We start from the raw sequence: 26,916 nt of genomic DNA on the forward strand, positions 1-26,916 counted from the left end.
ATTGTTCATCTTCCACTAAAAGGATGAGAAAAGGTATCTGGTATCTCATGACAAATCATGTCAGCATGACCCCTCATCTCATTGTTTTACGTGTAGAAAACCCAAATAAATTTTCAGGGAGCTAGAAATACAAGTTGCTGCAACATGATGATTCAATAGTTAGTATATTAATTTTAGGGGAAGAAAATGGTCTTGAGTCAAAGGAAACCTCATTTCATCAATGCCCTACTGTCCCTCAAACATAGAAACCCCATCAAAGTCTATGGATTTCCAAGCAGAGAGTAGATCAGACTTGGCCATGGTGAAGAAAGTCTTAGATAGGCGCAAAGGGTTTGTTAGCCAATTAACACAATAACAGAGCTGTTAATGTAACATTTTTTTTTTCCACCAGAAACCCTTCATTATTGAAAAAGCTTCACTTTACCAGTTTCATTGTCACTGGTTAACTTGTCCTCTCTCTCTTCCCTCTCTAAAGTGCTGCTTGCTGAGGATATGCTGGATGCAGAGCAGTTGTCTTTTTCATTCACTTCCTCATTCTGCCTCTCTTTTTCACTGAGTATTGCACTTTCTTCTGGCTCTCTCTCTGGTCCTTGCTCCACCTCACTCTCTGGTCCCACCTCTGTAGCCTCTATTTCCTTGGGTGTCTCCGTTCCCTGCTCGGCCTCAGCCTCCTGCTCTGGTTCTGGTTCTGTCTCTGTCTCTGGTTCGGGTTCACTGGCACTCACTGGCGGAGAGAACAACGGGAGAAAGAGATTCACTTAACAACGGAGTTGTCTCAGGCTCAGCCCTCTAAACGAGAGCGATGCAAAAGTTGTACAAGTGCCTTATGGAAAGAAAATAAAAAGCAAGTCCATGGCATGCTGAACATTAGGAGCAACAGACTGATGAATGTTGTGCGACAACAGCCTTGCACGTGAGAGCGGCCTGGCAAACCCCCTCGCTTGCTCTCTGGAGTCAGCCCACTGTTTTTATACGTACTTCCCCAGCTGGAGTGTTGGACTCGCATAAGGATTTGAACCAGCAGAAAATGGGCATCCCACCTGAGTATGACAATGACAACTCAGTGCCTAGACAGAGCCAGGAAGGAAGAGATCTTTTAAAAAACAAAAAAGGAGGAAGATTGTGGGTTTTGGCTGAATTTTCTTTGGGTTCTGGAAGGATTCTTTTTTCACCTGATGAGGAACACTTCAACAAAAAAATACAAATATTAGTTTTATTAACACAGTTGAATGGCACAGTCTGGAAATGGCACTGTCACACATTTGGCTGATGAAAAGCATATGTTTTTTCATGCACATTTACTTCAGAATAGCCACATCAAAACTGAACAAAGTTTCCAACTGCTTGGCATATGGCACAAATTTAGTTTCCAATTGCTTGGCATATGGTGTATGACGAGCTTTTTGATCGGTTGGCACACAGCAAACACTGTTGATAGTATACTTGGTTTCTTCTTCCCTGCTTTATCATTGACAGTGAAATTCATTCATTTTAGCTCTAACAGCAGATTTTCACATGCAAATATTCTCTGCATGCTGCAAAGAAACTGAAGAGCATCCACACATATTCACATCAAGCAGCTCACAGTTTTCTGAAAACTGAAATGGCCATGCAAGAGTGATGAAAATGGGCATGCATGTTAGTTCTGCGTACTCCCCAGATTCCTTCTGTACTAAATCTTGTAGCGTGGCTGAACTACAATGACCAAATCATTCTTGTTTTTTTCTGCCTCCGTTAACTACTTTTCATTACAATATTGCAAAAGAGTCTTCTGGACTCATCATGGTCTTTGGGTTGCATAATATGCGATGAGACTGGCTTAAAAAACTCCATGAATCTTTGAAGGAAAAAAAAGTATCACACTGGAATGTAATCCAAATGTTTTAGTCCTCTAGGAAGCAGGTAAACAGATTTATCCTGAGAAAGCATAAGCCAAAATAATGAAGGTCACAATGTTTTCTTAAGACTGTTTCATGTTGTGTGCCTATCCTAGTTTCTGAGACACCCATACAAAGAATAATGATTTTTAGCAATGCCTGTGCCTATCTTTACAATAACACACATGCTTTTAAATTAGCTTTCACTAATGCATCTTCAGTACCACAGTATTCCACTTCATTTCATATAATTTAAGCGTACAAAACGGCACATTATTTTTTTTGCCACTGATTTCATTGGAGCTAAGCTCATACACTTTCACAATTGATTTTAAATGTGTAGTTAGTTAAATAACTAGACATGTGTATAGAATGCATATATATAAAAGAAATGTACCTGTAATATGTTTAATATAGTCGATGCACACTCAAACCCCTCTATGATGTTTTAAAACACTCCCAATTAGAAGCTTACATTTCTCCCTCTTCAACATAAAGGACATTTAAAAGTCTAACAATAGAGCAGCTCTGCACGTGCCTACGAGAAAATCAAAATTGCAGACAGCTGGCAAGAAGAAGTTGGCAGACACTCTGAATCCCAGTGGTGTGTTTCTGACCACAGCTGTCAGTGTGTAGGTATAGCACAAAAGCATTTTAAAGTCAAGCCAACTTCTGAATATAACTGAGATGCAAGCTTAGGAATCCTTCAGGAGATCCTGGAACTAACATGGTACTGTAGCATGAAAGACTAAGCTTGCCATGCTGCAATGGACCATATATACAAATTACAACAATTCATCCTTGAATGACCATAGTTTTGTATGAATTTTAGATGTTTCTCTCTAAAAAAACCCAAAAGCCGTTGTGCAATAACCAAAAATCTCAACTCAACAGCTCAGGTGGAGAAAGAAGCTGACTAAAACGTGGTCAAGACTGCTAATGCTTATGGCATCTTTGTTGTCATAAAGCTACACTGAACATTCAATAGGATAAAGTCAGGGGATACATAAGAAATGGCTGAGAAAATAGGAATGCTCAGAAAAATTCTGGGTACTCTTCATACCAGAAATATCCCACAAACACCAGACAGATGCAGTATCTTAGCAGAATCTAATATACAACAAAGAATAAAGAGCAATATGCTGACACAGGCTGCTCTTTTGAGTTCAAGAAGTATCAAAATCTAAGCACTTCTAGAACAAAACAGGCATACGGTGACATTCATTTTGACTGTCTCTCTCTCTTTTGAGATTAGGTCAAACAATCCACACATAACCCAAATAACATATAAACAGTGAGCTAAGTCCAGTAGCGCTTTCCTTAAAAAGCAGTTCAAAAATCAGATCTGTCAGCGAACACTAGAACAAAGCCAGCAAGGTAGACGTGTGTCTATCACTTTCAGTTCCATCGTGTAATCCATTGGGTTGATATTGATGAGAGCTTCTAAAAAATGTTAAAAAATACAATTCTCAGAGAATGCTTGGTGATGGCCTATTTGAAATGAGCTGTAACTTTCAGTCCCATATCTACTGGATCGATTTTCACACCAGTCAAAACACTACTCTTAAGTGGCAACCTTGCAGGTGTCAACAGATTTAAATAACAGACCAGGCTCTGTTCCAGGTCTTCAGACTTGTGCTGGTGGAAAGCGCAAAGACTCAGGGAAGCAAAGCATGGTCACATCAAACAGCATCAACAGTAAAGATGGCATTCCCGAGACATTAAGAAGTGTGATGCCATTATAAGCAACACGTTTTATTTAAAAAAAACCCCCTCAATTCTTAGACATATACAGTTCTTAAGACCTAAACTGGGACTGCCAGATTCAGTAGTAATCTCTTTTCACTTGCATATGCTGTTTTTCACACTTCTCTCAAGGCTTAGCTTTCCCCCTCCACCATTAAAACAAATGAGTGAACTGGGGTCTTTAAATTAGCAGAACTTTTACTTGCAATTGGATTAATCAGGAGGAGAAAAATTGAATGTGGCTTTAAGGACTAATTTTTCAGTCCTATGCCCAATTCTTTTTCTGCCAGAACTTAATCTCTAAAAATGTATTACTGGAAAAAAATGTGAAGACTTCTTGGAAGAACGAAATCTCCCAAAGATGCTGTGTAACCTCATCACTAAAAGAAACTGTATCAGGGTCCCTCAGTAAATGTGTACAGATTTTGTCATTTTGAGAGATGCCGTAACCTACATCTTCTGACATTTTCAAGACTTGACCACATAAAGCCCTAGCAACCTGATCTGATCAGATGTTGGCAATAACCCTCTTTTGAGAGAGAGGTTAGAGAGGACAGCAAGCTGCTCCCTTCTGAAAAACGTGGCTACGAACTTGTAATGCTATACAGGAACATAGAGAGAAACTCTAAATCAACTATGAAGCAGACATAAGATGTCGTATCCTTAGTACCTGCTGACAGGACCTCAACGGCCTCCTGTCCTATAAGCCCTCAGAGAGAACAAACATCCCTCTGGGCCCACATCTAATCCCCTGCCAGGGTAATAGATTAGCCAACCGCATCTTCTTCTATTTGCTCTGCTTTTTACTTGGAGCTGGGAGATACAAATGCTAAATGTCTCTTGAGGATGCATACAGTAAGTCTGAAGAAGGCTATGCCTACCCAAGCCCTTTTCGTTCAATTGTTCAAGCACTGCTAAAAGTCTTGGTTGTTATCTCCCTTCAGTTCCCCGAGCACAGGATTCCTTTTGCCGTGAATTCAGCAAGGACTCTCTCCACCCTGACCCCAATCTTTTTTTCCCATTCCTTGTGATGGTAAAAACTAGCAGAGTGATCACCAGTAGGGAACTTGTTCTTAATAAAGTCAGAAATAATCTTTCTTTGTCCCCCACTGCAGTTTCTCCTCTGACTTTCTGTACTGCGGTTCCTTGTGATCTACAACTGGGGCTGCAGTGGCATCACTGGGCCCTCATGCTTTGCTCTTCTCCATCTACCGAGATGCTTTCACCAGTCATACTTTAGGCAGTATTTGAACATTGCTCAGCTACTAGTATGTTCAGAAGGTTTCCTGCTGTCTACAATGTGCACTTGGGCTGGCCTGCTTACTTCCTCAAGTGCTAAAAAAGCTGCTCCTCTCGGAGAAGGGTTCATCTCCAATTCCTTTGTGGATTGACTTCAGAGATGTCTTGGTTATTGTTGCTCTCCTTTACTGCACATGTGCACTTCATAAAAAATTCTCCAATGAAATTACAAAGGAGGAAGTAGCTCCTCTGAAAAAAAAATACTGAGTTCCATTTTGCAGTTATGGGACTGCCTTCATTTCCTCTGAATGCCATACCCCAAGTTTTATAAGAGTAAGTCTTACAAGACTTCATTACTTTAGTGGAACCAATTGTTTTATATGAGAAAACACTTCAGCTCTGTAAGTCCAGATTTTTATATTGGGTAAAAATACTGCGACGTTTCACAGCGTGGGACAAAGTTCCACAGACAAAATCCATTTCCTTCTTAAGCCCAGTAGATACTGGATGGCCAAAGGACACTTTAGCAGAAATGGCATAAAATAAATCTGACTCCAAAATTCACTTATTGTTTTGCTAGTAGAGGAACACACTTCCCATTTGACTTCAGGTTCTAAATTCTGCAGACGAATATCACACATCTGTTAACACCATTCTTGCAGAGTCTTTGGAAGGTCCTACACACAGAACTGCAGAAGTGTTTCCCTTCTGCAGTTTTTCTTGGGAAGATGGTGACCTCCATGTTCAAAGCAACAGCTTGGGAAGCAAGTAATCTGCATTCTGTCCATGGCTCTATTTCAGCTTTCCTACAACTGGCTTAAGCAAGTTAATGCCTCAGTTTCCTACCTATTAAGTAGGATTGTTAACATTTCCTAAAGATAGTAAAAGCTGAGGTTTTAATTCATTACGGAGCATAAGGAACTCAGATAATCGTCTAGAGGCCATGGCACAAAATCTATAAATAAGCCTGCCAGCTGTTGGCTGGTATCTAATAATCTGTCCACCTCCAGATGAGCGAGCCTGCCCTGCCCACGTGCCCATTGCTTCTCATGGCCTTTTCCAATGCTTTTGGTAGGCCTGAAACAGCAGTCCTTCCCTCACGTGCGGCTCTCACTGAAGTGTGTAGATTCCAGGCCCCTGTTCTGGTGCCATTCTGGCCACCTGCCCGCAGCTACCCTTGGCTGGAGGCTTTCCCTGACCCATTCATATGTCCTCTCCTTGCAGTCCACTTGCCAGGCTTCCAGGTGCTGCCCTCTGATGCCTACCGATATTGCCAGAAGTTTTAGCAGAGGTGTCCTGCCTACCCACGTGTTGATAGCTTTGCCATATTCTGGCTGCCTGAAGTTGCCCCGTACACCTGCTCTAAATGTATTCTCCAAATGGATTGGGCTGCTCCATTTCATGCCGCAATTTATTTTGAATGCTTCCAGGAGAAATATGTTAAAATAATCACCATAAAAGGGATACTTGCTCCCTACCCAGCTCTGAAATCCTAACGGTGGAAAAATCCAGCTTATTTGCACTAAAAGCAATATTGCACTCAAAAAAAAATGGGCATCTGGACGTTTCTGACTATCAGTGTTACAGGAAAATATCCATGTTTTTTAAGTTCAAATGATTCCACTGAGACTTTTAAGGTGCCAGACAAGAAAACTGGGAATATAATTGGGAAAATATATAACCCTAAATTAAATAAACTTCACCTACATAGTATGGTAAGGATAAACATATGCAACATTCAGTACCTCTAACTTTTTTCTCAAATTGCCTTGCTTTATAGCATGCTACCAGCCATAACACTCAATAAAACCAAGCAGTGCAAGTTACAAATGCATTAATCACCAATAGCACGTAGCAGGAAATCAAATAAAATAAAAATGAATGATGGCGATAATTCACCCCCAACATGCATTCTAGCTCCTAATGTTAATGCAACGTCATGTGGCGCAAATATAAATCTGTATGGTGGATGTTTTTTTGAAGGCTGAAGGACGGGTACATGATGCAAGTGGCAGAATGACGTGCAAACACAAAAAATATTGCTCTGTGCACCAATAAATTATATGACAGCAAACCAACCGTGCAAACACTAATTATACTTTCCTTTTTACTAATTGTCTGTGGTCTCTTTTAAGTCCTTTACTACTTGTGCTACAATTTTAAGAGTTTTTGTTGGTGTCAAAAATAACCAACACACCCTCCCTGCTTTCAACTTAAGACCTTTTCTGTTTGTCTCATTCAGCCTGTGCTCTGCTGGAAGGTTATTATAATCTTGGCATTCATCTGTTGCATTTCTTTCAGAGAATCCACATAAGCAAAATCTGTTGGCAGGAATATTGTTGGTTTAGTATTCAGTAACTTCTAATATGCAAGGAACATGATGCTAAAATTAAGACCCTCTGTATGCTGCATTTTCCAATTATTCCATTCTAATAGCATCAGACAATGATAACATAAATCGTAGCAACAATTAGCAGTGTATTCTTTGCTTGAATAGACTAGAAGACATCCAAAACTATGGAAAAAAAGAGGAAATTTAGGAAGACAGCATGAAACAATGTATTAAGAACCTTTACTTTGGCACCTCAGAGGTTATATTCTTGCACTCATGCAACAAAAATCATTGCTAGCCCGAGAGAAACTGTGACAAAACCACCACTCCTTCCCTTGCTCTCCTTTTCACTTACCTTCTGAGGGCTGAGGGGTACCACAAGGGGTGGGAGGGGTCTTCAGCTCTTCCTGGGACTCTATGGATGCTGGGCTGATGCACTTGGGTACAGGCGAGGATGGGGCTGAAGGAGATCTCAGGTTCAAGGACAGCTCACTTCTGCCTCGGCTTACGCTCCGACTCTTCAGCTCCTTCTCATACTCCTCTGCTGCCAACCTCTCCAAGTATTTGTATCTGAAAGTTAAATTCCAGAGGGTTTCCGTAAAGAAAAAGAAGTCTGTGGCTGATGCTTGTTTATGGATGAAACACCTGCAGAGAATGAGCTGACTTCCTGACACAAGGGGTGCAGCACTAAACTGCCTGCCTGCTCAATCTGCCAAAAAACGCACGCTAAAGCAAAGACTATTGCCCCGAAAAATGTTAAATTGCTCATGACAAAACAAAAGCAAAATCCAGCAGAGTTAGAGAGTCCTTAGATATAGTACTGTGTCTGCATAGTCTTTCTCCTTTTGGAAGCGTTTGTCTGTCCTCCTTTTCACCCTCCTCCTTCACCTCCTCCTCCTCCCAGCCCTCCCTCTACCAAAACTAAAACAGGAGGGGAAGAAAAACCAAAAGAAAAAAAAAACAACCTCCAAAACCAGAGCCCCTTAATACTGATGCAAATAGCCAAAGTCTGAGACTTGCTGCAAGGAGAGGAAAATGGTTCAGTGCAGCAGACAAAAACAGATCTCCCTGAAAATAATACCAATAATAAATGTTTGGATTGACTATCTAAAGTCTCTGAACCTGCTTCTATTTGCTCTGAGAGCAATGCACTGGAATTCACTTTGTTCTCTCCAGACTCTACAATGGAAAGTTTTCTTTTTTTTATTCTAAAAAATTTCTCTGCCGGACTCAGGCATCCAATAGCTTGGACCTGACGTCACATGTAGTTTATTCATCAAAGTCACTTTAAAAGAACAAAGATACATCTGTTTTGCATTTTAGGCAGGCAGAACTCACTAACTGTTTATTAAGACCAGCTACCAATCATATTCTTCATAGTGTGCTTTATACGTTTCGACCAAAATAACTTTGAAATATGTGCCTCTTCCAGATGTCTGCTAATTTTATCCACCATTATTTGCTAAGGAATAAATTCATGAATACAGCTGGATCGGGCTTTAGACTGTTTGTCTTACCCACAAGTGAACTGTTAAACAGGTTAATCAAGACTACTGCTTATGTCCCCGAAACGCTGTGGTCATCCTCCTATAACTCACTGTTGTAAACACTTCGTAACAGGGAACACCTCTCCTCCCCCCTTCTGCCTCACTGACAGCCCCAATTAGCGTACGAGGGCGCATTAAAAGCGGGCAGGGTAAAGAAGTCAGCCACATGTGGTAACAAACATGCTTAGTACATATGGTAGCCACACACGCATGCACATTTGCAAACATCCAGATAGAGCATAGAAACGTGGCTTTGAAGAGCAGTCCCTGTGTTTTCAGAGGTAATTTGCTTTATTGCAAACAGCAATAATGAAGAACAAACTCATTTTTTTTTTTTATTCCTCCAGAGGTATGCACGGGCTTTGAACAAATTCTGCAAGAAAAAGAACCCCTACAGACTCTGGATGAAAATATAACAAGCCACATACTTGTATGGTTATAAAATAGGAACTGTTTACAGTTCTAACATGAAGCCAATTCTCGAGAATGATTTTTTGCCTTTTCAATAGAGAAAGCCTTTTGCTGGCATTAGCATAATGTTTTGTTACAGTTTGTGAAGCCGGCCTTTCTTTTAACTTCTGTCACTTAATGTGTCGCGCCTTCCACCTCCTCGCAAGAGGAGCAGATGGGACTTCAGACTCATAAAGAGCCATTCAGATGGACCACTTAGCCCAAACAGGTACAGCCCAGCTGGGTGCCACCGAGGAGGGTTTTGCAGTTTGGCAACAGACTACGACAAAGATCTGGATGGATCCTTCTATAACGGGGGGAGCTACAACGTTTTATTGCCCTCAGCTCTTTTTTCAGCGGTTTTTAACATTTCAGCTTCTGTAGCTGTGTGCTGCAGGGCCAACCAGCAAAGCAGGGGACTATCATCAAGATCTGCCTTCTCAAAGTGTATCTGTTCACTATACTGAAAGAAAAAAGGGAAACAGAACAGCAACTCTCATGGCAGGACATCAGCATAACTAGTTATCAAATGGGAAGTCTAATAAGCAGACAAAGCAATTTAACTGAGAAATACAAATCATTCAAGAATCAGTTATTAACACTTCACACTTGATAAATGAATTTTATTTAGGTTATTTTTTGTTTCTGCCCAATGCCTTAACAGTGAATGAATGCCAGCCTCAAATACAAAAGGTCTCATGCAGACCAAAATCTGAAGGAGTTGAAGGGATGAGCCACCATCCCTCTGCTGCAATTAGTTCCTCCACTACAGGACTGACACATGGCCTTGGTATGTATTACCATATTCCTTTAAATCACGGCAACCTGCAGCCATCATCATGTCTATGCCGACTCTTCTCTACAGACAAAGAGGCAAAACATTGCAGGCTGTCCATTTGGTATGCCTCATGAACATTATATTCCACATATCATCTTCAACCAGATAAAAAAAAAAAAAATACTGGGAATTCTCTAGGTCTCCAAGCAATGCCCTGAGGGTGACTTCAAATGTTTATGTACCAGCAACGCCAGCAGGTGGAGAGCACTTGAGCTGTAAATCACACTAGAGAGGGCTTGGGAGCTCACCTTTGTTGGCTTATTTTTGAACTAGCACTGGAAAATATTCAACCAAGCAAAGGGAAAAAAGGCCTCAAATAACAAAACAGCAAGAACATGTAAAATGAATGGTGCTGCATTACACTCAAGACCCCTTGAAACTGCAGGAATGGTGGAGTCTCCATCTCTGGAGACATTCAAAACCCACCTGGATGCGTTCCTGGTCTAGGTGACGCTGTTTTGGCAGGGAGGTTGAACTAGATGATCTCCAGAGGTTCCTTCCAACCCCTGTTGTTCTGTGATTCTGTGAATATTTCTCCTTTATACTGAGGCCACCCCAGAGCCATTGGAAAAGTGGGTGCCTGTTTTCTGGAGCTCAAGGGTGACACGATAGTACACAGAACGCTTCGAAGATTTGACACGATTTAGACCAACCAGTGTTTTTAACACAGCCTTTCGTACGTGCCCAGCATTATCACCTCCTAGTTTTCCAAACTGATATGGAGGAAATGTGGAATCCAGATTTTAACTAGGATTTTAGCACCTTGGATATAGTATTTTCTTATACTTCTTGCATTGTGTTAAAACAAGCCAACATTCAACTTGCTATAAGAAATGAAACTTCATTTGTACAAAGGTGGGTTTTTTTAAATAAAAAAAGTTACAGAAGGCCAACGTAACAGACTACTGATGTGAGACTTCGCTTGCAGAAACGTTCCCCAATATTTACATACTGTCAAAGCAAACATGTGTCTTTCCTCTTTATGAGGGAGAACTGATAGTTTAACATTTCAATTCAAAAGAGCCCTAAGGATAAAGACACATTCCTAACGACCAGTGAAATGGTCTCAGATTGCACAGCAGTGATGCCCTGCTGGTGAACACTTCCCCAGAAATACTCCAGATTACTTGGCGTGTTCCCTTACAACTTGAAAGTGCTGGAGACTCGCTTCTCATTTGTTTCAAATCTTGCTGACGACCACGCTTGCTGTAGAAGGTTTCACTCCGCTAATATCAGTGTATGATGCTTATGTGTTTAGACGCGTTCCATTTCAGAAAATGCTTTATACTATTTGTAATTGTTTTGGCTGGAAGGACAAAGGAAAGCCCATCCACTTTTTCTTACTCTTAGAGATGTCAAAATCATTTTTTAATATTAGCTATTTCAGCCACAACAGATCAGACTTCAGTCTGCAGGAGCAAACTGCCTTCTGTGTGATGATTTTGGGGGGGGGGGGGGGGGGGGGGAGAAAAAAAGAAAAAAAAAAGAACAAAACAAACGCAAAACCAAAACGTAGCAACACAATGATTTCTGAGATGGCTGCTGTCATACTTTGATAATATAATTCCAATTCTTGACAATCCAAAAGTGTCTCCAGAGAATAACCTCTGGGGGATCATAAAAGCAGAACCGAAGCAATCTGGATGATTTTTCATCTACTATTTGCTCAGTAACATGCATACTTTCCAGGTAAAAACAAGATCTCCCTCCAGGGTGTAGTTACTAGTGGAGGTAGAGATGAAGCTACTGAAAGGCAAAGGTCTTTAATCAAGTATTCCTTGAAAAATGTGCTTTCATAAGCACATAGCTCTCAGCCTAGCCCAGAGTTTCTAAACTACTTAATCGAATTTAAGAAAGGAAAAAAAAAACCCCAAACCTCAGTCCCTTTCAATATGCTATTTAAATAAAACTAAAACAATGCTGCAATGATAAATACTGCTAAGCTTTGTAACTTACTTGCTGATGTTTAGAGAGATCAGCAAAGAAAACTTGGCCCTGAAAGATAAAAGTATGCTGGGAGTGGGTCAGAACGATTCCCATCAGCCTGCAACTGCAGTTTTGCAATACTTGTGACCCCAATTTCCTTTATCCTCAGTTGCCTTTTCTGACCCTCCAGAAAGCTTGGGACCCACTGGGTGAGAAAGACAGGCTTATTCAATTTGTAACTATACTAAATTTGGGCAAACTTCTGAGGCAAAAGGCGTAAGCTTATTTCCCACACAAATAGATAAAAGATAGATCATCAATCATTCTTATGCATTCCAGTCCCACTGCTCTTCATTTATTGCTGTGCTTACAGCTGGACTTCATTCTCCTCTTTAATAAAACAATCACTTTCTTACAGAAGTCTTTTGGAATAAAAGTATTCTGTGCATGCAGAGTTAAAAATGTAAATACATGACAGCTCCACAGTAAAGACTATAGGAAGTGCAAACAACCAAAGGGAAGGATGGATGCATTATATACAAACCTCTCTTCTCTTGCTTGTCTTAGTTCTTCTCTTTTGTCTAAATAATCACGGCTAAAAAGAAAATTGTAGTAAATTGCAGAGGAAACCAGAAGAATAAGGTAAGTAACAGAAGTATAAGCACAGTAGGAGAAACCAAGAACAGCACAAACAAGCGGATCAGAGACAATGAAGGCTGTTGTCATCAAAAATTATCATTTTGTTTTTGTAAAGAAGGCTGAAAAGTATGTGTGTACACATATTCATGCATACACCACATGTATGTGTACACCAAATACGTAGTTTGGAAGGTCACTGCAAGTGATTATAAAAAAAACCCCAAAGTTAAGAACTTGAAGCACGTTTTGAAACCTGGTATCTGAAATTAGATACAATGAACTGGACTCATCCATAAGGGACAGGCACATTAGTGGCTATTAAACCATTCCTCATTTGCTCCATCTAGAAAGCCCCGAAACAGTGACTGTGGCACCTGTCAGGCTAGACCAAGGCAGGGAGCATACCACATTGTCCCTCTTTGTGATATACTTTTCCTCAGGATGTTTTAGTTGCCATGTTGGAAATGGGACAGTGGACTGGCATTACCGAGTAGGACAATTCTTTGTTCTTACAAGGTGCTTGCAGGATCATCGGCCAGGTAACAACCTTTCACTTCTTTATTTTTCACCCTGAGTTTTAGATACAAACCTCCCTCTATCTCAGCTGTCCCTCCCTCAGCTCCTGAAGTGACTCATGTACTTAGCTTTTGCCAAGTCAACTTTGCTGGATGCCTGGGCACTGTGATTTCAGGCGGGCCTGTCACTTCCACAAATGTGGATGTAAAAATTTAACTCGGAACACAGCAGAACACAGTGAATGTCCAGCCTGCTTCAATATCTCAGCAAGATAGCTCCTTATAATATATTTTTAATATTTTGTTGAATCTGGCGGAAAAAAATGATGAGACTTTCATCTTATCTGTTAGATTCTTCTACAGTGTAACCTGTGAATACCAGAAAGATTTTCAGAACTACTCCATTTATGAATAAAACACTTTTCCTGTTTATATTGTGTCATCAAATGAATTAATTATCATCTACTATACTAACAGCTATCAAACATCTGCTATCAAGTACTCTTCAAAAGTCCATTACCATGGAACACATTTTACTGTTTGAGGCTACCTCCATATCCTTTGAATCCCTGAACTGGTTATACTTTTGTCATATTTTCAGAGTATTTTTTGGAATTACAACAGCTATGGGAATAACACCAGGGGAAAAAAAATAAAATCTAGGAATTTTTCAATGGGTAAATTTTAACATTACTCTTTCCCCTCTGACAACTTTCACCCTTCCCTACAGCTGAAGAATAACCCTTGTATATTGTTCTATATTGCAATGAGCACGATAGCCCTTCTACTGAGAAAAATATTCATTATGTAAAGCATTCCTTCTGCTAGCAATAGCTTATGAAGCTTTTTAACACCTCTCCTAAAACCAAGCTGTTCACAACTGGTGATGCTCTCCTTTAAATTATCCTCAATTTGTCAATAATGGTGCCAGAACCTAGTGCAATGTTCTCGAGGCAGAGTTGGAAAGAATGAGATAACAAATGAGTCATGATGGTAAATCCAGTACTGCTCACGAGTTTAAATGCTGTGAATTGCAAGTGCTATTTTTAATCAAAAATACATCTTCAGAGACTGGGTTTCTAGCCAGACTGATGATACGATAATGTAATCCCAAGAACTCTTACGAAACTGTCCATGACTGTTTGCTGTGGCTTTGTCCTCCTCCTGCCAGACTGTTTAATCAACTGTGGGATGCTGTCTGTCTGCAAAGTTTGGTGGCTTTGGAGACCCTCTACTCAAACATAAGTTATAACGTTTGCGTGACCAGGGAACTCAAATCTAGAAGATGAAAACACTGGGCATTGAAAAATGGTCGTCTTAAGCATGCAACACAATCATGACGCTTAGTTCACCAGTTTCTGACTCTGGAGTAATGGGATGAAGAAGTATATTTAAAAAAACCTTGTTTTCTGACTTTAAGGAAGCTCTTTTAGTGACAGAACGACTACTATAGCCAACCTCTAGTGAAATGTGCAGATCTGTTATTGAAACAGGTCAAGCTGCCAAAAGTCCTGGTGGCTTTTTTGGTCTGGGAGTTTCCATTCTGAAAGATCATGTTGGCTGTCCACGGCAGCCTGCTGCAGCCTGATGATACCACTTAGAGGGAGAGTTTTTGGAATAGGCTTGAAGACTGAGACCTGATTGTTTCTGTTTCAGGAGAACTTGGGCAGCTGTTGGCTGCCAAAGATCCTATTATGGTGCTCTTCCACCTTCCCTCCGCCTCTCATTTTCTTCTAAACTAGCTATCTTCTGGAGCCAGGAGAATATCTCCTTCAACCAACCAACCAGCCAACCAACCACTACTAAGTGACTCCTCTTTCCAAACTCACTAGGACACAGACCATTTCCACTTCTTACTAAAGAGATGATTACAGTGAAAACAATCCTGCATACTAATAAACAAGCTCACATGAATCCCAGTGCCATCTTTTCCATAAATATCAACTCTAAGACAATGAAACCTTTATCCTACTATTCTTTAGGTTACAACATTATGTCTTCTGTCTACTAAAAATATGTTTACTTTTCACTCCTGTTTATGAGGACACAAATTGGTTTCTTAGCATACACTCTTCAGACAGTAGGCAAACCACTTCAGGTACAGGCATCTTATCTATTCTAAGCCCACTGCAGTCTCCACTAATGCCTGTGCTGGGATTTCCAGGCATAGTTTTAACAGGGGGAGAGGACTCGCCTCTTACTGTTCTCAGCCAGCACACCCTGGGATCCCACAGCACACCACATGATCTCAGATGTGAAAATGGAGAGTCCTATATCCACCTGGGGTCTTTGTCTGGCCATGGTTTGAGCAATAGTTTTGATAATTATTTTCTGTCAGTTGCTGCTTCCAGGAGGAAGAAACACATGTTCAGCAAAGCAGGAAAAGGTGGAGTTTAAAAACACTACCATACATCCTGAGATCTCAAAACACTTTTACTTTGCAGAACATAAAAGCAAAAAGATGTCTCAGTGCTGTCCCTTCCTCCCTTCTTAATATCTTCCTCCCACTGTTTCATCTTCAAACCCTATTCCTCACTAGAGATTATACTTTGAGAAGAAGTATATTAGCTAATAAAACCTGGCCTCTGCAGCTATACAGTCAGTATAACTGGCAAATACACAGCTGTCTTTAAAAAACCTGTTGATCTATTAAATGCCAAAATTCATCATGATGTGTTTCATAGATCAGTTCTTAAGATACTTACATCAAAAAAGGTATCTAAAGAGACAAACTATTCATCAATTCAGTTATTTTGCAACTGAATGTCTCAATGATTTACAGACCCATCACACATTAAAGCAACAGACTGAGAGCAAATTTGGTTCCTACTTGAATTTGTTTCTTTCTTCGCGTTCTATCCTTTGCAACCTTTCTTCTCTTTCCTGACGTCGTCTTTCTCTTTCTGCTGCCAAGGACTCCTGGTGCTGCCGAAAAGATGATGTAAGGAGACCACCCAAAGCTGGCCTGCAGAGAAGGAAGATCAGATTTCTCAGTGTCACTTTTATTGATTATACTGGCAAAAAATGAGTAGCAATAATTCAGTAAGTAACATAATCCCAACCAACAGAATGACATGGCAATATTTACGTACGGATGCTTCAAAGCACTGGCCGAGTATCTTCTTGCTAAATTGATTTTAGATACTGTGATGAGCTTAAGAACAACAGATAGAGTAGGTTTCTTAAATTGCCAAATTTCTGAAGCACAAATACAGTATGTGTAAGAATTCTTCAGTCTACTTCAACTGCAATATTGTCTAAATATTTTTTTACTGCGTAATCCTATTAACTGAAAAGCTGAATCCTATAATGGATTTTTGAAATTTTAAAGAAAAAAAAAAGATGGAATATTTTTTCAGCATTTTCCAAACATGTTACACAATGAAGTTAAAAACAGATGCGTCACAAACACCTGAGAATCCTATATACAGAAAAACAGAAGTAAAAGAACATGTCAGACCTGCCCTTCAGAACTGGAATGCTCTCCTAAGTAGGGGCATATTTTTCCTTTCTACATTAACAAATTCATGATTTCTTCACTATGTGCTGCAAGAGCAAAATGAATCACGTATAGGAACACATGAGTGTGCTCAGGGACAGCACAGCTAGTTACAATAATCATTAAGTGACATGAAAGTTGTTATAAAAAATCAGAGGAAATGGGGCTGGAGGAGAACAGACTATCCATTTTCCCCTCCTAGCTCAGGGCAGCATTTAGTTTTCTCAAACCATTCTTGAAAACTGTTTGTTTGACCTGCCTTAAAAATCCTTAGTGATGGACCTACCGTATCCATCTAGCTTAAGTTGTTTTTTTTTTTACCATTTAGACCCATTTGTTTTTGTTCTGTCCACAGCGAACAAAAAAGAACAGTTTACTACCAGGTGCTTTATGGCTAAACAAGAATTAGTCTCAAAGGGGACTTTCTCTGCAGTCCTCTGGCCATAACTGTGAATGTAAATGTAAATGATTTTTTTTTTTTGACATGAAACAGCTTCAAGTAGCAAATACACTTTAAAAAAAAGCTAGATTTATATTAACTTATAGTTTGGTTTTGACAGAGGGTTTTTTTGTGTTTTGTTTTTTTTGGGTTTTTTTTTTTTTTTTTGGTGTGCAAGTACTACTTTGACTAGGAGAGTGGCTCCACTCACGCATCTTTCCCTCAACGTGGTGGTATTGGTACCACCAACCTCTCACATGGCAGAGTGACCTCAGAGTAAACATGTCTTTCTTTCTGTCTCTTAGACAGGAAAAATCTGTATTGTACAGGGTAGCTTTATACAGACGTAAATGTATCCACACTGATTGAATTAGACTGATAAAATCAAAAGGACATAACTCATGTAGAGTGGTTTCTGTGCATTGTTGTAACATGAGTTTTGCAGTGAAAGGATTAATGAGAGAAATAGATACTGCCTTTTCTGAAAAGAAACTAAACCCTGTCTAAAGGAAGGTTCCCACTCCAGCAATGCAAACCTGAATAAATTTCCGTTATTTTTAAGAACTCAGACCCTTTCCCTTATGTATTTGCATGCCTATGGCTTTAGTCTACCAGCACCAGTTCACCAGTGAAAACTGGTGCAGGAGAAGACAAAAACATGAATGCAAACCTGTCGTCCCCAAGTGTCTATGTCTGTGTGAGCAGGAATGCCACAAAACATAGCCATTTCAGCCCCACTGGCAGCAGGGCAGTATGAATATAATTTCAATAATTCCAATAAATTGAATTTCAATATGTCAGATCCCACCCGCATAAACATTACATAAGATGGTATAAAACTTGATATTCTGTAAGCCTCCCTGCTGGCTCTCCTCCAGAGCTACAGTATCAATGCTGGATCACACTCAAAACCATAAAAATCTCTAATATGCCTCAGCACTAAGAAAAGGGGGAAAAAAAATCCCCAAACCCTGACAGTCAAGTACATGTGGTGAATTTTCCCTTGAACATATTTTAAATTTATTTTAACCTATGACCTTTCAGTGCATGTTGCAAGAAAAAGCTCTCAGCAGAAACAGTGGCACCACTGTGCTACGATTCAAGAGCTAGAGCTCCATCCCTGTGGTAGCATGAAAAAACATAGCAATAAGGTTGGATATATCATCAGAAATTGTTCTAGGAAGGGGCAAACCGGACAGTGCCTCCATGTGAAAACATCGGGAAACAAACTGGAAGAGATGCAAAAAGAGTCTGTGCTCGTATTTGTTCCATGTATTTCGCTTGCTATCCCACCCCGTCTCATCCCACCCAGCTGCCCTGAAGTATGCAAACTCCATTTGGAGTCAAAGGAAGTTATGACTTAATAAAACCTGAAGGAAAATTAAGTCGAAGGATGGGGTGATGCTCTGAGACCAAAAGAGGGACTGTAGGTCTGCACAATATCTAGCAGGTTGGAAACCTTCAGCTCTAAGCTCGTTGGGGCTCCACAGTGAATACACGTTCTTATCCAAGGGATTAAGGGGGAATCATACGCTGATGTGCAGCTCAGTCCTGCAGATGGGATTCTAACCTGACCCTGGTAGTAAAATGTCTCCACACGCCAAAACACCTTGTTTGGAGGTCTGATCTAGCACAGTTTAGCTAGCATCGCTCACTGGCTAAAATTTGCTGAGGTATGAACAGCAACTTCACAGCCTAAACAAAAGATCCACAACCATATAGCCAGAAAAAAAGCCAACGTTTAAGAAACTGAAAATTAATATCCATGTTTGCCACCTCTTGGAAACTAATCTAATCAATAATAACTAGCCCAAACTTGTTATTTCCCACTGGCTATTTTATGAGTCCATACTTCAGCTGAGTTGCAAGCTACAGTATGACATGCACACACACACCTGATTCAATGCATTTGTCCCAACCACAGTCAGTTCTGGACTGCCATATTGCATACTGCAGTTTATTGCAGGAAATGGTCAAAACCAACAGTCAAAGTTGCAGTAAGATTCTTCCGAAACAGGTTATAATTAAACAGACGGGAATGTGTCCAGCTGACTCCTTGTGCGGCACTGACTTCTTAAAAGACAAATAGTCAGGTTTTGGGTTTTCAGTCACATTTAGAAAAGAAAAGGCAAAGAAACAGCACCGATATTGCTGAGGTAGTGCTTGCTTAGTGGTTAGATTCTGCATTGTCCAGCCACCTGACTGGAGACATCTCCTCTCCATGAAGACCACACCTCACACCAAATGCTGAGACCATTTATTTGCCTTATGGAACCTCCTAAACTCACAGCTTCGCTGACACTGTCAAACACTGTAACTCAACTGGCATTCGGGTGCATCAATCCTCTTTTTTAATGTGAACCGCAACTGTAAATGAGCAGATTTCAGTGTCTAGTAAACTCTACCCTTCATTTTCCACATGTGCATAAACTACACCTGTAGGAAACAGGTGTTACTTTCAGGGTGTACAAAACCCGTACAAGAGCCAGAAGGAAAGGCAAGCGGCAAGAGGCATTCCTCAAATATTCTAAACCATTTGAAAAGTCATATGTCTACGCTTGGTTTGTAAAATCTGGGGTTTTGTCTCTGTATCCCCCTGGCAATAAGGCTTCCCCTTGCGCCGAACTCAGACTTGAATTGCAAATGGCAGCGGGACCTGCCAAACCAGCCGGTGGGATGGCTTGGGCTGACCCTTCGGGTAATTTTCGTGTATTGATGCCATTTAAGGGGTGGCAATACCTTCAGGCCTCAGGAATATTTCAGTCTTACTGCCATAGGCTGCATTTTAAAAATGGGTAAGCAAGGAAAAGGCTAAAAACATATCTGGCATTGAATCAAAGGTGGTAAGAGATTTTTACGGAAAAGAGTATGTGAATACTCAATGAAAGCATAATAGAGTGATCACTCACAAAACGGGGTTATAGCTAATATATGCCAGCAATTTAATGTTGGTGTCATATGTTACCAACTGGTAATATCAACCATTTGTTCAATTCTACAAATACAATCCAGAAAGATGCTTACTCTGACTACTATTTTTAGTCTTGTAGAGAACACAAGGCTATTAAGAACTGGTTAATACAAAAATATTAAGAAAAGCTTTATTCCGCCTGCTGCTAAAACCTGCAAAAGCTAAACAAGCTATGTTATTACACTCATTCCAGAAAGAAAACACGCAGCAAGAATATGTCTAAGTCTGGGAATTTGTGAATATAACTCCACACCACATTAGGACCTGGGGACAAAGAGGTCGTCAGTTACTTATCTTGTTGGAAAAAGACAGGAAAGAGCAAAGAACAGGGGAAAAAAAGAAGGAAAAAGAAAGCAAGAAAAATATACACAGGGCAGAGGATACACAGCCAAAATATTGATTGTAGGCCAAAACTCTTCTGAATACAAATTCAGCTAACCTGACCTACTGCATTTAAACTAGCAGTGAATTAGTAAACATTATTAAAACCACAAGCTCAGGGAGACACAAGATATCTCACACTTTTTTGCAAGTATTGGCAGTTTTCTGACAATACTCCATCACAGACTATATACTGTAAAAGGGAATATGTGATGTGAATTACTCTAATCTTGTTGAAAATTGAAGAAAATATTTCTGTCTTACTCTAAGCCACTTTGTTACAGCAAAATTGCAATCATTAATTTCAAATGTTCTTCACGTTAACTCTGAAATACACTTCTTTTGTGGCTGCATTTTCTTCTGTTAGTTGAATTTAAAAATTTGCTAAATGGAAATGGATATCTATAACAAGAATACAAAATACAAATGTATATTTTTAGGAGCTAAAAAAAAATAATTAACAGATGACTTATGAGAGGAAATCCCTTTAGGTCATAAGGTTAATATTCAGGATTTTCTTTAATATAACGTGGGTCAGAATCATTAATAACCTTAATAAGGAAACAATAATTACCCATTTTTCCAAAGTGCTCCTGCCCCAGCAGTCATGGGGATTCTACAGAGAGGGAACAACAGTCAGCAGCTCCTACTCAGGCCTTAAGTAACTCTAAATGTCTCTTGGCTTTAACAAAATAAATCTGCTTTCCAGCTTAGAAAGAAACAAAAGAGGAGGAAAAGCTGCCAAGAGCCATATTGCTTTTCACAGTTAAAGAAACTCTCCGAGTGTTATGTCTCCCTACATGACAAGGCAAATTCAAAAGCGTGTTGATATAAGATTTTGCAAACAGACTAAACATTACTTGAGGAATCTTTACAAAAGTCCTCTCAAAAATAAACACAAAATTGAGAGATAAAAACTACTGACTAATGCTTCCTCTGAGAAGGAAATTTGAGAATGACCAAGAGAAGAACTGATTAACGTTAGACTTCTAACTGGCCTGAGGGGCTACGTAAAATAAAGCTACAGCAGGGCAGAGCTGCGCAGAGCCAGGGCAATGCATAAGGACCTTCTACATTACATGGTCCTCTCGCAGCCTAAGGTTTATGGGTTTTACGTTGTGTTTCTGTCTCTCTCCAACCTGCAGCTTCTTGGCCTCACGCGAGTCACAAATTGCCTGGAAGGGGCTTGCAAAGCCCAGCCCCGTCCCCACAGACCCAGGCTGAGGTACGTGTCTCCCCTGAGCATCAGCACGGCGCGCTGCGTGTTCAGCCTGAAACTGGAACCCGGCCCACGCTTTCTGCTTAAACATATGCCCTACGATGAAGCCTACAAAGCTGCAATCAAGAATACTGCTTACACAGTAGTTCGACAAGCAGCTAAGCCAGTGTAAGCCACCGCTGCTTCCCAAATTGTAAATCATCAAGTAATTCCTAAGGTCATTTTTCCTAGTAAAATCTCAGAAATATAGTTGAGGCTTTTGCCCTGGGCCGCTATTATCAACAACCAAGTTATCCCTTCCTCATTATGTTATTCAGAGTCAAAGATGTACTTGGCATTTACCGCAAGAAAAAATAGCCATGGTCTCTGGTCTGAGCGCCCAGAAGTACATATTAAGGCACGCAGAAGATGGTAGAAGCAGAAAGAACAGAAAGCCAAGGAAAGAGGAGTTGTTCTTGGGAGAGCAGCAGCTTTGTAGGCTGTCTGGTGGGTTTTGTTGCATAGGTTTCTTTTTTTTCTTTAGTGCTAAACAGCTGGAGTAAGGTAACTCCAGAGTGCAGATTAGTGATAGATGGCTAATAAAAAAAAAAAGAAAAAATAAATGTGAACCTGCCAAGAAACTTCATCCAGCAGCACCTACCTGGTGTTGTCAATTATAGGGACCTTTAATTTTAGTAGAAAGTCTACCTGAAAAGCTGTTAAGCATTCTCAAGCAGTTTATTTTGTTTTGTTTTGTTTTGCTTTTAAGAGACACAAATTTGAAAAAAGCACCAGATTGCCAGAAAAATCATTTTCGGGCACCTGGAGAGGCAGTGAAACTCAAAAGAAGAGTATTTGCAGACTTTTTCTGCATTTCATGTTTATGCTTCAGGTATGGTGTTTAAAGCGTCTTTATAAAATCAGCGGAGAAAAAATCACCTATAATGTAGTCATGCTGATCTCAGTGTCTATGTGCATCTGTTGTAGAAATAAATGCTTGAGCTACATTACCTTTAAAAGACATATAAGAACATGGAGATGAACACTCAACATTTAAGGCCCTGTGTATTGCGTTTGCGTGGCAAGGTTTTGGTAGTGGGGTGGCTTCTGTGAGAAGCTGCTAGAAGCCTCCCCCATGTCTGACAGAGCCAATTCCAGCTGTCTCCAAGACAGACCCACCACTGGCCAAGGCCAAGCCCATCAGGGACAGTGGTAGTGCCTCTGGGATAACATATTTAAGAAGGGGAAAAAACCTGTGCAACTGCAGCAGGAGAGAGTGGGAATATGTGAGAGAAACAACTCTGCAGACACCAAGGTCAGTGAAGAAGGAGGGGAAGAGGTGCTCCAGGCGCCAGAGCAGAGATTCCTCTGCAGCCCAGGGTGAAGCCCATGGTGAGGCACGCTGTCTCCTGCCGCCCATGGAGGTTAATGGTGGAGGAGATATCCGCCTGCAGCCCATGGAGGACCCCACACCGGAGCCCGCCAGGGTTAACCCCCACACCCTGCATCACGGGAGCCCAAGGTAATGTACTGCTGTAGATCATAAAGCAAGTAAGACGGAAAACATTAAGGGATGTGAAACACATTTCATCTTTCCTAAGTTCATTTTCTAAGAGTCTGGAAAAGTTGGAGAGTGCATCAAACAGGAATAATTTGCAAACACCATAGCAGGCCCTTACCAAGCTTGGAGATTTGGAACAACTTCAGAGGGACCAGCCAGAGGTGGAGACTAAGTTCACACTGACTGGCCAAGATGATCCAGAAGCGAAGGTTTGCAAGCTGAACTTTCTGGCATTTGATTTAAGCGACAGAGGCAAGAGAATGGGGACCATGAACTCCTGCTGCCTCGCCCCGAGAAGACGGCTCTTTGAGCTAGGCTAACTGCACTACTGTTTGACTACCAAGCCCAGTGGGAACCATCTCCTGGCAAATGCATCAGAAGGAATCTACCTTGGAAACACACCAGCAGGATATTTTTCTGGCAATGGAATGAATTAAAGCTGGTGCTGAATTCAGGAGCTCTTGCCATAGAAGTTAGACTCCTTCAGGGTCTCCTCTAACTGTGGCCATGATCAACAACGCATACACTTCACCACCAAAAACACACTATGAGGAGGTGTGAAGCTTCGCAAGTAATAAGTTTGCTGTCCAGCTACAGATTCCAGGCCACAGCTTTCAATTTGAGTGACCATCTTAGATTCAGAGTCTGAGAAAGCAATCTTTGTCTAAACAGTGGAAATATAGAATAGTCTTACGACACCTTCTTCCCCAGGCAAGGTGGCAACTTGGTTGGAGGTACAGAAAAATGCTTTTCTCCCTGGTGTGCTCCAGCCACGTCTTGCTCTTCCCCTTTGTTATCAAAATTTATGAGGTTAAGAAATTGAGATTCCTTTTTTTTTTTTCCTTTAGAAACTGGGGAGAGAGTTAATTGGTGATTTAAGTTGGGGAGAGTGGGACCAGTATATTTATGGAGCAAAGCAGTCTTTGGCACTTGAAAAGAGGAGGACTGGGTTATACTTCTTATGCATTAGAAGCAACTTTCACAACCAGAGAGCTATGAGAGAACCAATATACCCTTTCTTCTCTCCCAATGAAGGGCTGAACAGAAAGTGCCCTGCAATTTGCCTTCCTTCAGCAGGATTCCCATGGCTGCGATACGCACTGCAGAAACATGGCTCTCCACAGGGGACCCAGAGAAATGAAAGAGAACAACAGTTTTGCAAGAAGTTGGCAAAAGGCTGCAGCTGAATTTAGAAACCGAGAAAGAGTCAAGTAAGCCTTTTCTTCTGCTGTACAATCAGAAATATATACATTATGTGGATTTCAAAGAACAAAATCTTGCTACTATTGCACTGAATTATACTGCTGTTTTGGATTCCCTACTGGTCTTAGCCAAAGAGGATTTTAAAAGTATGAACATCAAAATGTCAACCACACTGCTTCTTTCCACCTAAGTTGTAGCTCTTGTTTACATAAGCAAAATGCAGCCAAGGGTCTGAGAGGCCTGTCAGGGTAACTGAATGGCACATGAATCATTTCGCTGGGCACTGCTCTAAATGCTGCCTCTTCCTTCCTCCTCGTTCTTGAAGGGCAGATAAACAGTACCAGGAACTGCATGTGAAGCTCTTCCCTGCATGATAAAAGACAGGAATCTTTCTGTGGATGCTTTGGATAACTGTAGCCATAAGCTGAAAGCAGAAAACTCACCTTGGAGCTAACCATAGATACGCATCTGCTTCTTATCAAGTGTCTTCCTCTCCCCCCCTCATCTTTTAACTTTTTTGTGTGTTTGAATCCGTGTAAATTTTTACCATCAGGAGGTAGGAAATAATGTTTACATAATCTAAGGCAAACACCATTGAGAGAAGACTGTGAAAACTTCCGCAATACTTTCCACTTCCTAATTAGTGCCAAGCGTTGTGTCATGCACGACACAGCCTGCTCTCCAGTGCGCAAAATTCTATCCATCTATCTCCGCATGGGCATTTCCGCAACCCATGTCTTTCAGGCAAATGAAATAAAAGTGGGCTTCTGCCGTTCTTCAAAGCAGTTACACCATTAGAGCCTGCGCTAAACTATACATCTGCAATGGCAGCACACTCAAAAAGAACAAGACTTGATGAAAAATGGCAGCTTAACCTGTAAATTTAATTATCTTTCAAGAAATAACTGCATCTATTCTGCAGGCAACACGCTTCACAGAGATTAATATACAAAAGGCATCAGGCCGTAACACCCCTCAAATATAAGAATGCAGAAATCCTGGTGAGTTCAACTACCGTGAATAGAAAGCTGCAGATTTACACAAGAAGAAAGAGCAGTGAATGCAACGTGAAGGAAAGACAGAGATGCAGCTCCAAGCATTGTGTTCAGACACTTAAAACATGTAAGAGAGATCTCATAGCTGAAGGCAGAGCACTTTCCAGTTTCCCAGAGAAAAGCAGAATGAGGTGTAATGGCTGGAAGATGCTGCTGGACAAACTGGCCTCAAAATATGAAATATTTTCCTAGCAGTGACGATAAATACTGGAATGTCTTCCAGCAGAACACATGTGCAGCCACTTGAAAACACGTGAAGGTACAGGGGGCTTTCATTTAGCTTCTGTGAGACCCATTACAGGTCACAACAGATGATCAGAAGAGCTCCCCTCTGGCCTGACTCTCCATGAATCTGTGAATTTTACAGCCTCGTCCTGTGGGGCCAAGGCATTTTGGCTCCGAACCAGCAACGCACTTGCACGCTGCAGTGAAAGCTCGCTTCCTCCACTGGAGCAGGGCCAGCGTGATCAACCTCTTGCAGGACAGGCCCAGCCATCTTCAGCCATCTCAGCGTTTGACCACTTTGGGGTTTCTTTGCTGCAGTAGCAATCAGAAGCTTACAACAGCAGGGGCTTAGAAAGCTGAAACTTCAAAAGCAATGGGATACCTTTAATTCTTGCTTATCTTGCATCTATTTTGCTGAGGTAAAAGGGGGTGAAAATGCCAGTTGAGAGCTTTTTTATTATGGTTTCACTCAGCAATAATTTAATTCAGATCAGGAAAGACAAATCGAGGCAAGTTACTCTAGGAAGATGAGCAAATGAAAAACGATGCCTTTCTCCAAAGATAAACTTAATGTAATTACTCAGTTGAAAAAAAGGATTAAATCAATACCTGATGGCTAGAAATGCATGCATGCTGGAAGAACCTAACTTGAACCATTCTGAGTAACAGACTGGAAAGGATGTGAGGCACTAGGTAGGCTCAAACATATGTACATGCACACACAAAACCCCATATATGTATTTCTATATGCATATAGAAATAATTAAAAAAATCATTAATAAAAATTAATTGGAATATAGCCAAAGGATCCTGAAAAATCATTCAGTTCGAAAAAGGTGGGAGAGGGAATTTTACGAATTAGAGATCAATCTGGCAACAAACAATCCAAAGCCTATCTGGCCTAATTGAAAATTATTTAATTAAATTATTATATTGAATTATTTAATTAAATTAATTTAAAACTTTTACCTTTGCACCTTAAACTCAGCATGACATCCTTTGAAGCTGACATTTACTTTATGGTTGTAACAGTCAGTTAATTTCTGGTGGTCCAAATGGTTTGCCAAGAACTTCTTTCATGTATCCATAACATTTTCCTATCATTTTTCTTGCCCTAGTTACATAATAATTCATAATTCAAAGGAGTATTTTGATTGGTCAAAATACTGCTTTTTTGTTGGTGGTGTGGTGTTTTTTTTTGTTGTTTTTTTTTTTTTTTTTTTAAGTGAGATGATAACTGGTAAGTCAGTATGAGTTTGCTTTATCTACAGCAAG

The 26,916-nt window shown here is 40.6% G+C and overlaps 1 protein-coding gene across 14 annotated transcripts in view; it reads right to left on the reverse strand.

Annotated features, from left to right (window-relative positions):
• The window catches only part of FHOD3 (formin homology 2 domain containing 3), a 403,988-nt gene that overhangs the window by 69,673 nt on the left and 307,399 nt on the right, over positions 1-26,916 (reverse strand). For 11 of the 14 annotated variants that reach the window (XM_054190223.1, XM_054190220.1, XM_054190218.1 and 8 more), the window contains 4 exons: positions 15,940-16,074; positions 12,500-12,550; positions 7,550-7,764; positions 425-724 (listed from right to left, as the gene is read on the reverse strand). In XM_054190223.1, the coding sequence (XP_054046198.1) occupies positions 425-724; positions 7,550-7,764; positions 12,500-12,550; positions 15,940-16,074 (701 nt within the window). The remainder of the gene's footprint in view (positions 1-424; positions 725-7,549; positions 7,765-12,499; positions 12,551-15,939; positions 16,075-26,916) is intronic. The other 3 variants (XM_054190222.1, XM_054190213.1, XM_054190216.1) reach the window with 2 other exon arrangements.

Source organism: Rissa tridactyla, chromosome 2 (assembly GCF_028500815.1).
Source record: "Rissa tridactyla isolate bRisTri1 chromosome 2, bRisTri1.patW.cur.20221130, whole genome shotgun sequence".
NCBI classification, from domain to species: domain Eukaryota; kingdom Metazoa; phylum Chordata; class Aves; order Charadriiformes; family Laridae; genus Rissa; species Rissa tridactyla.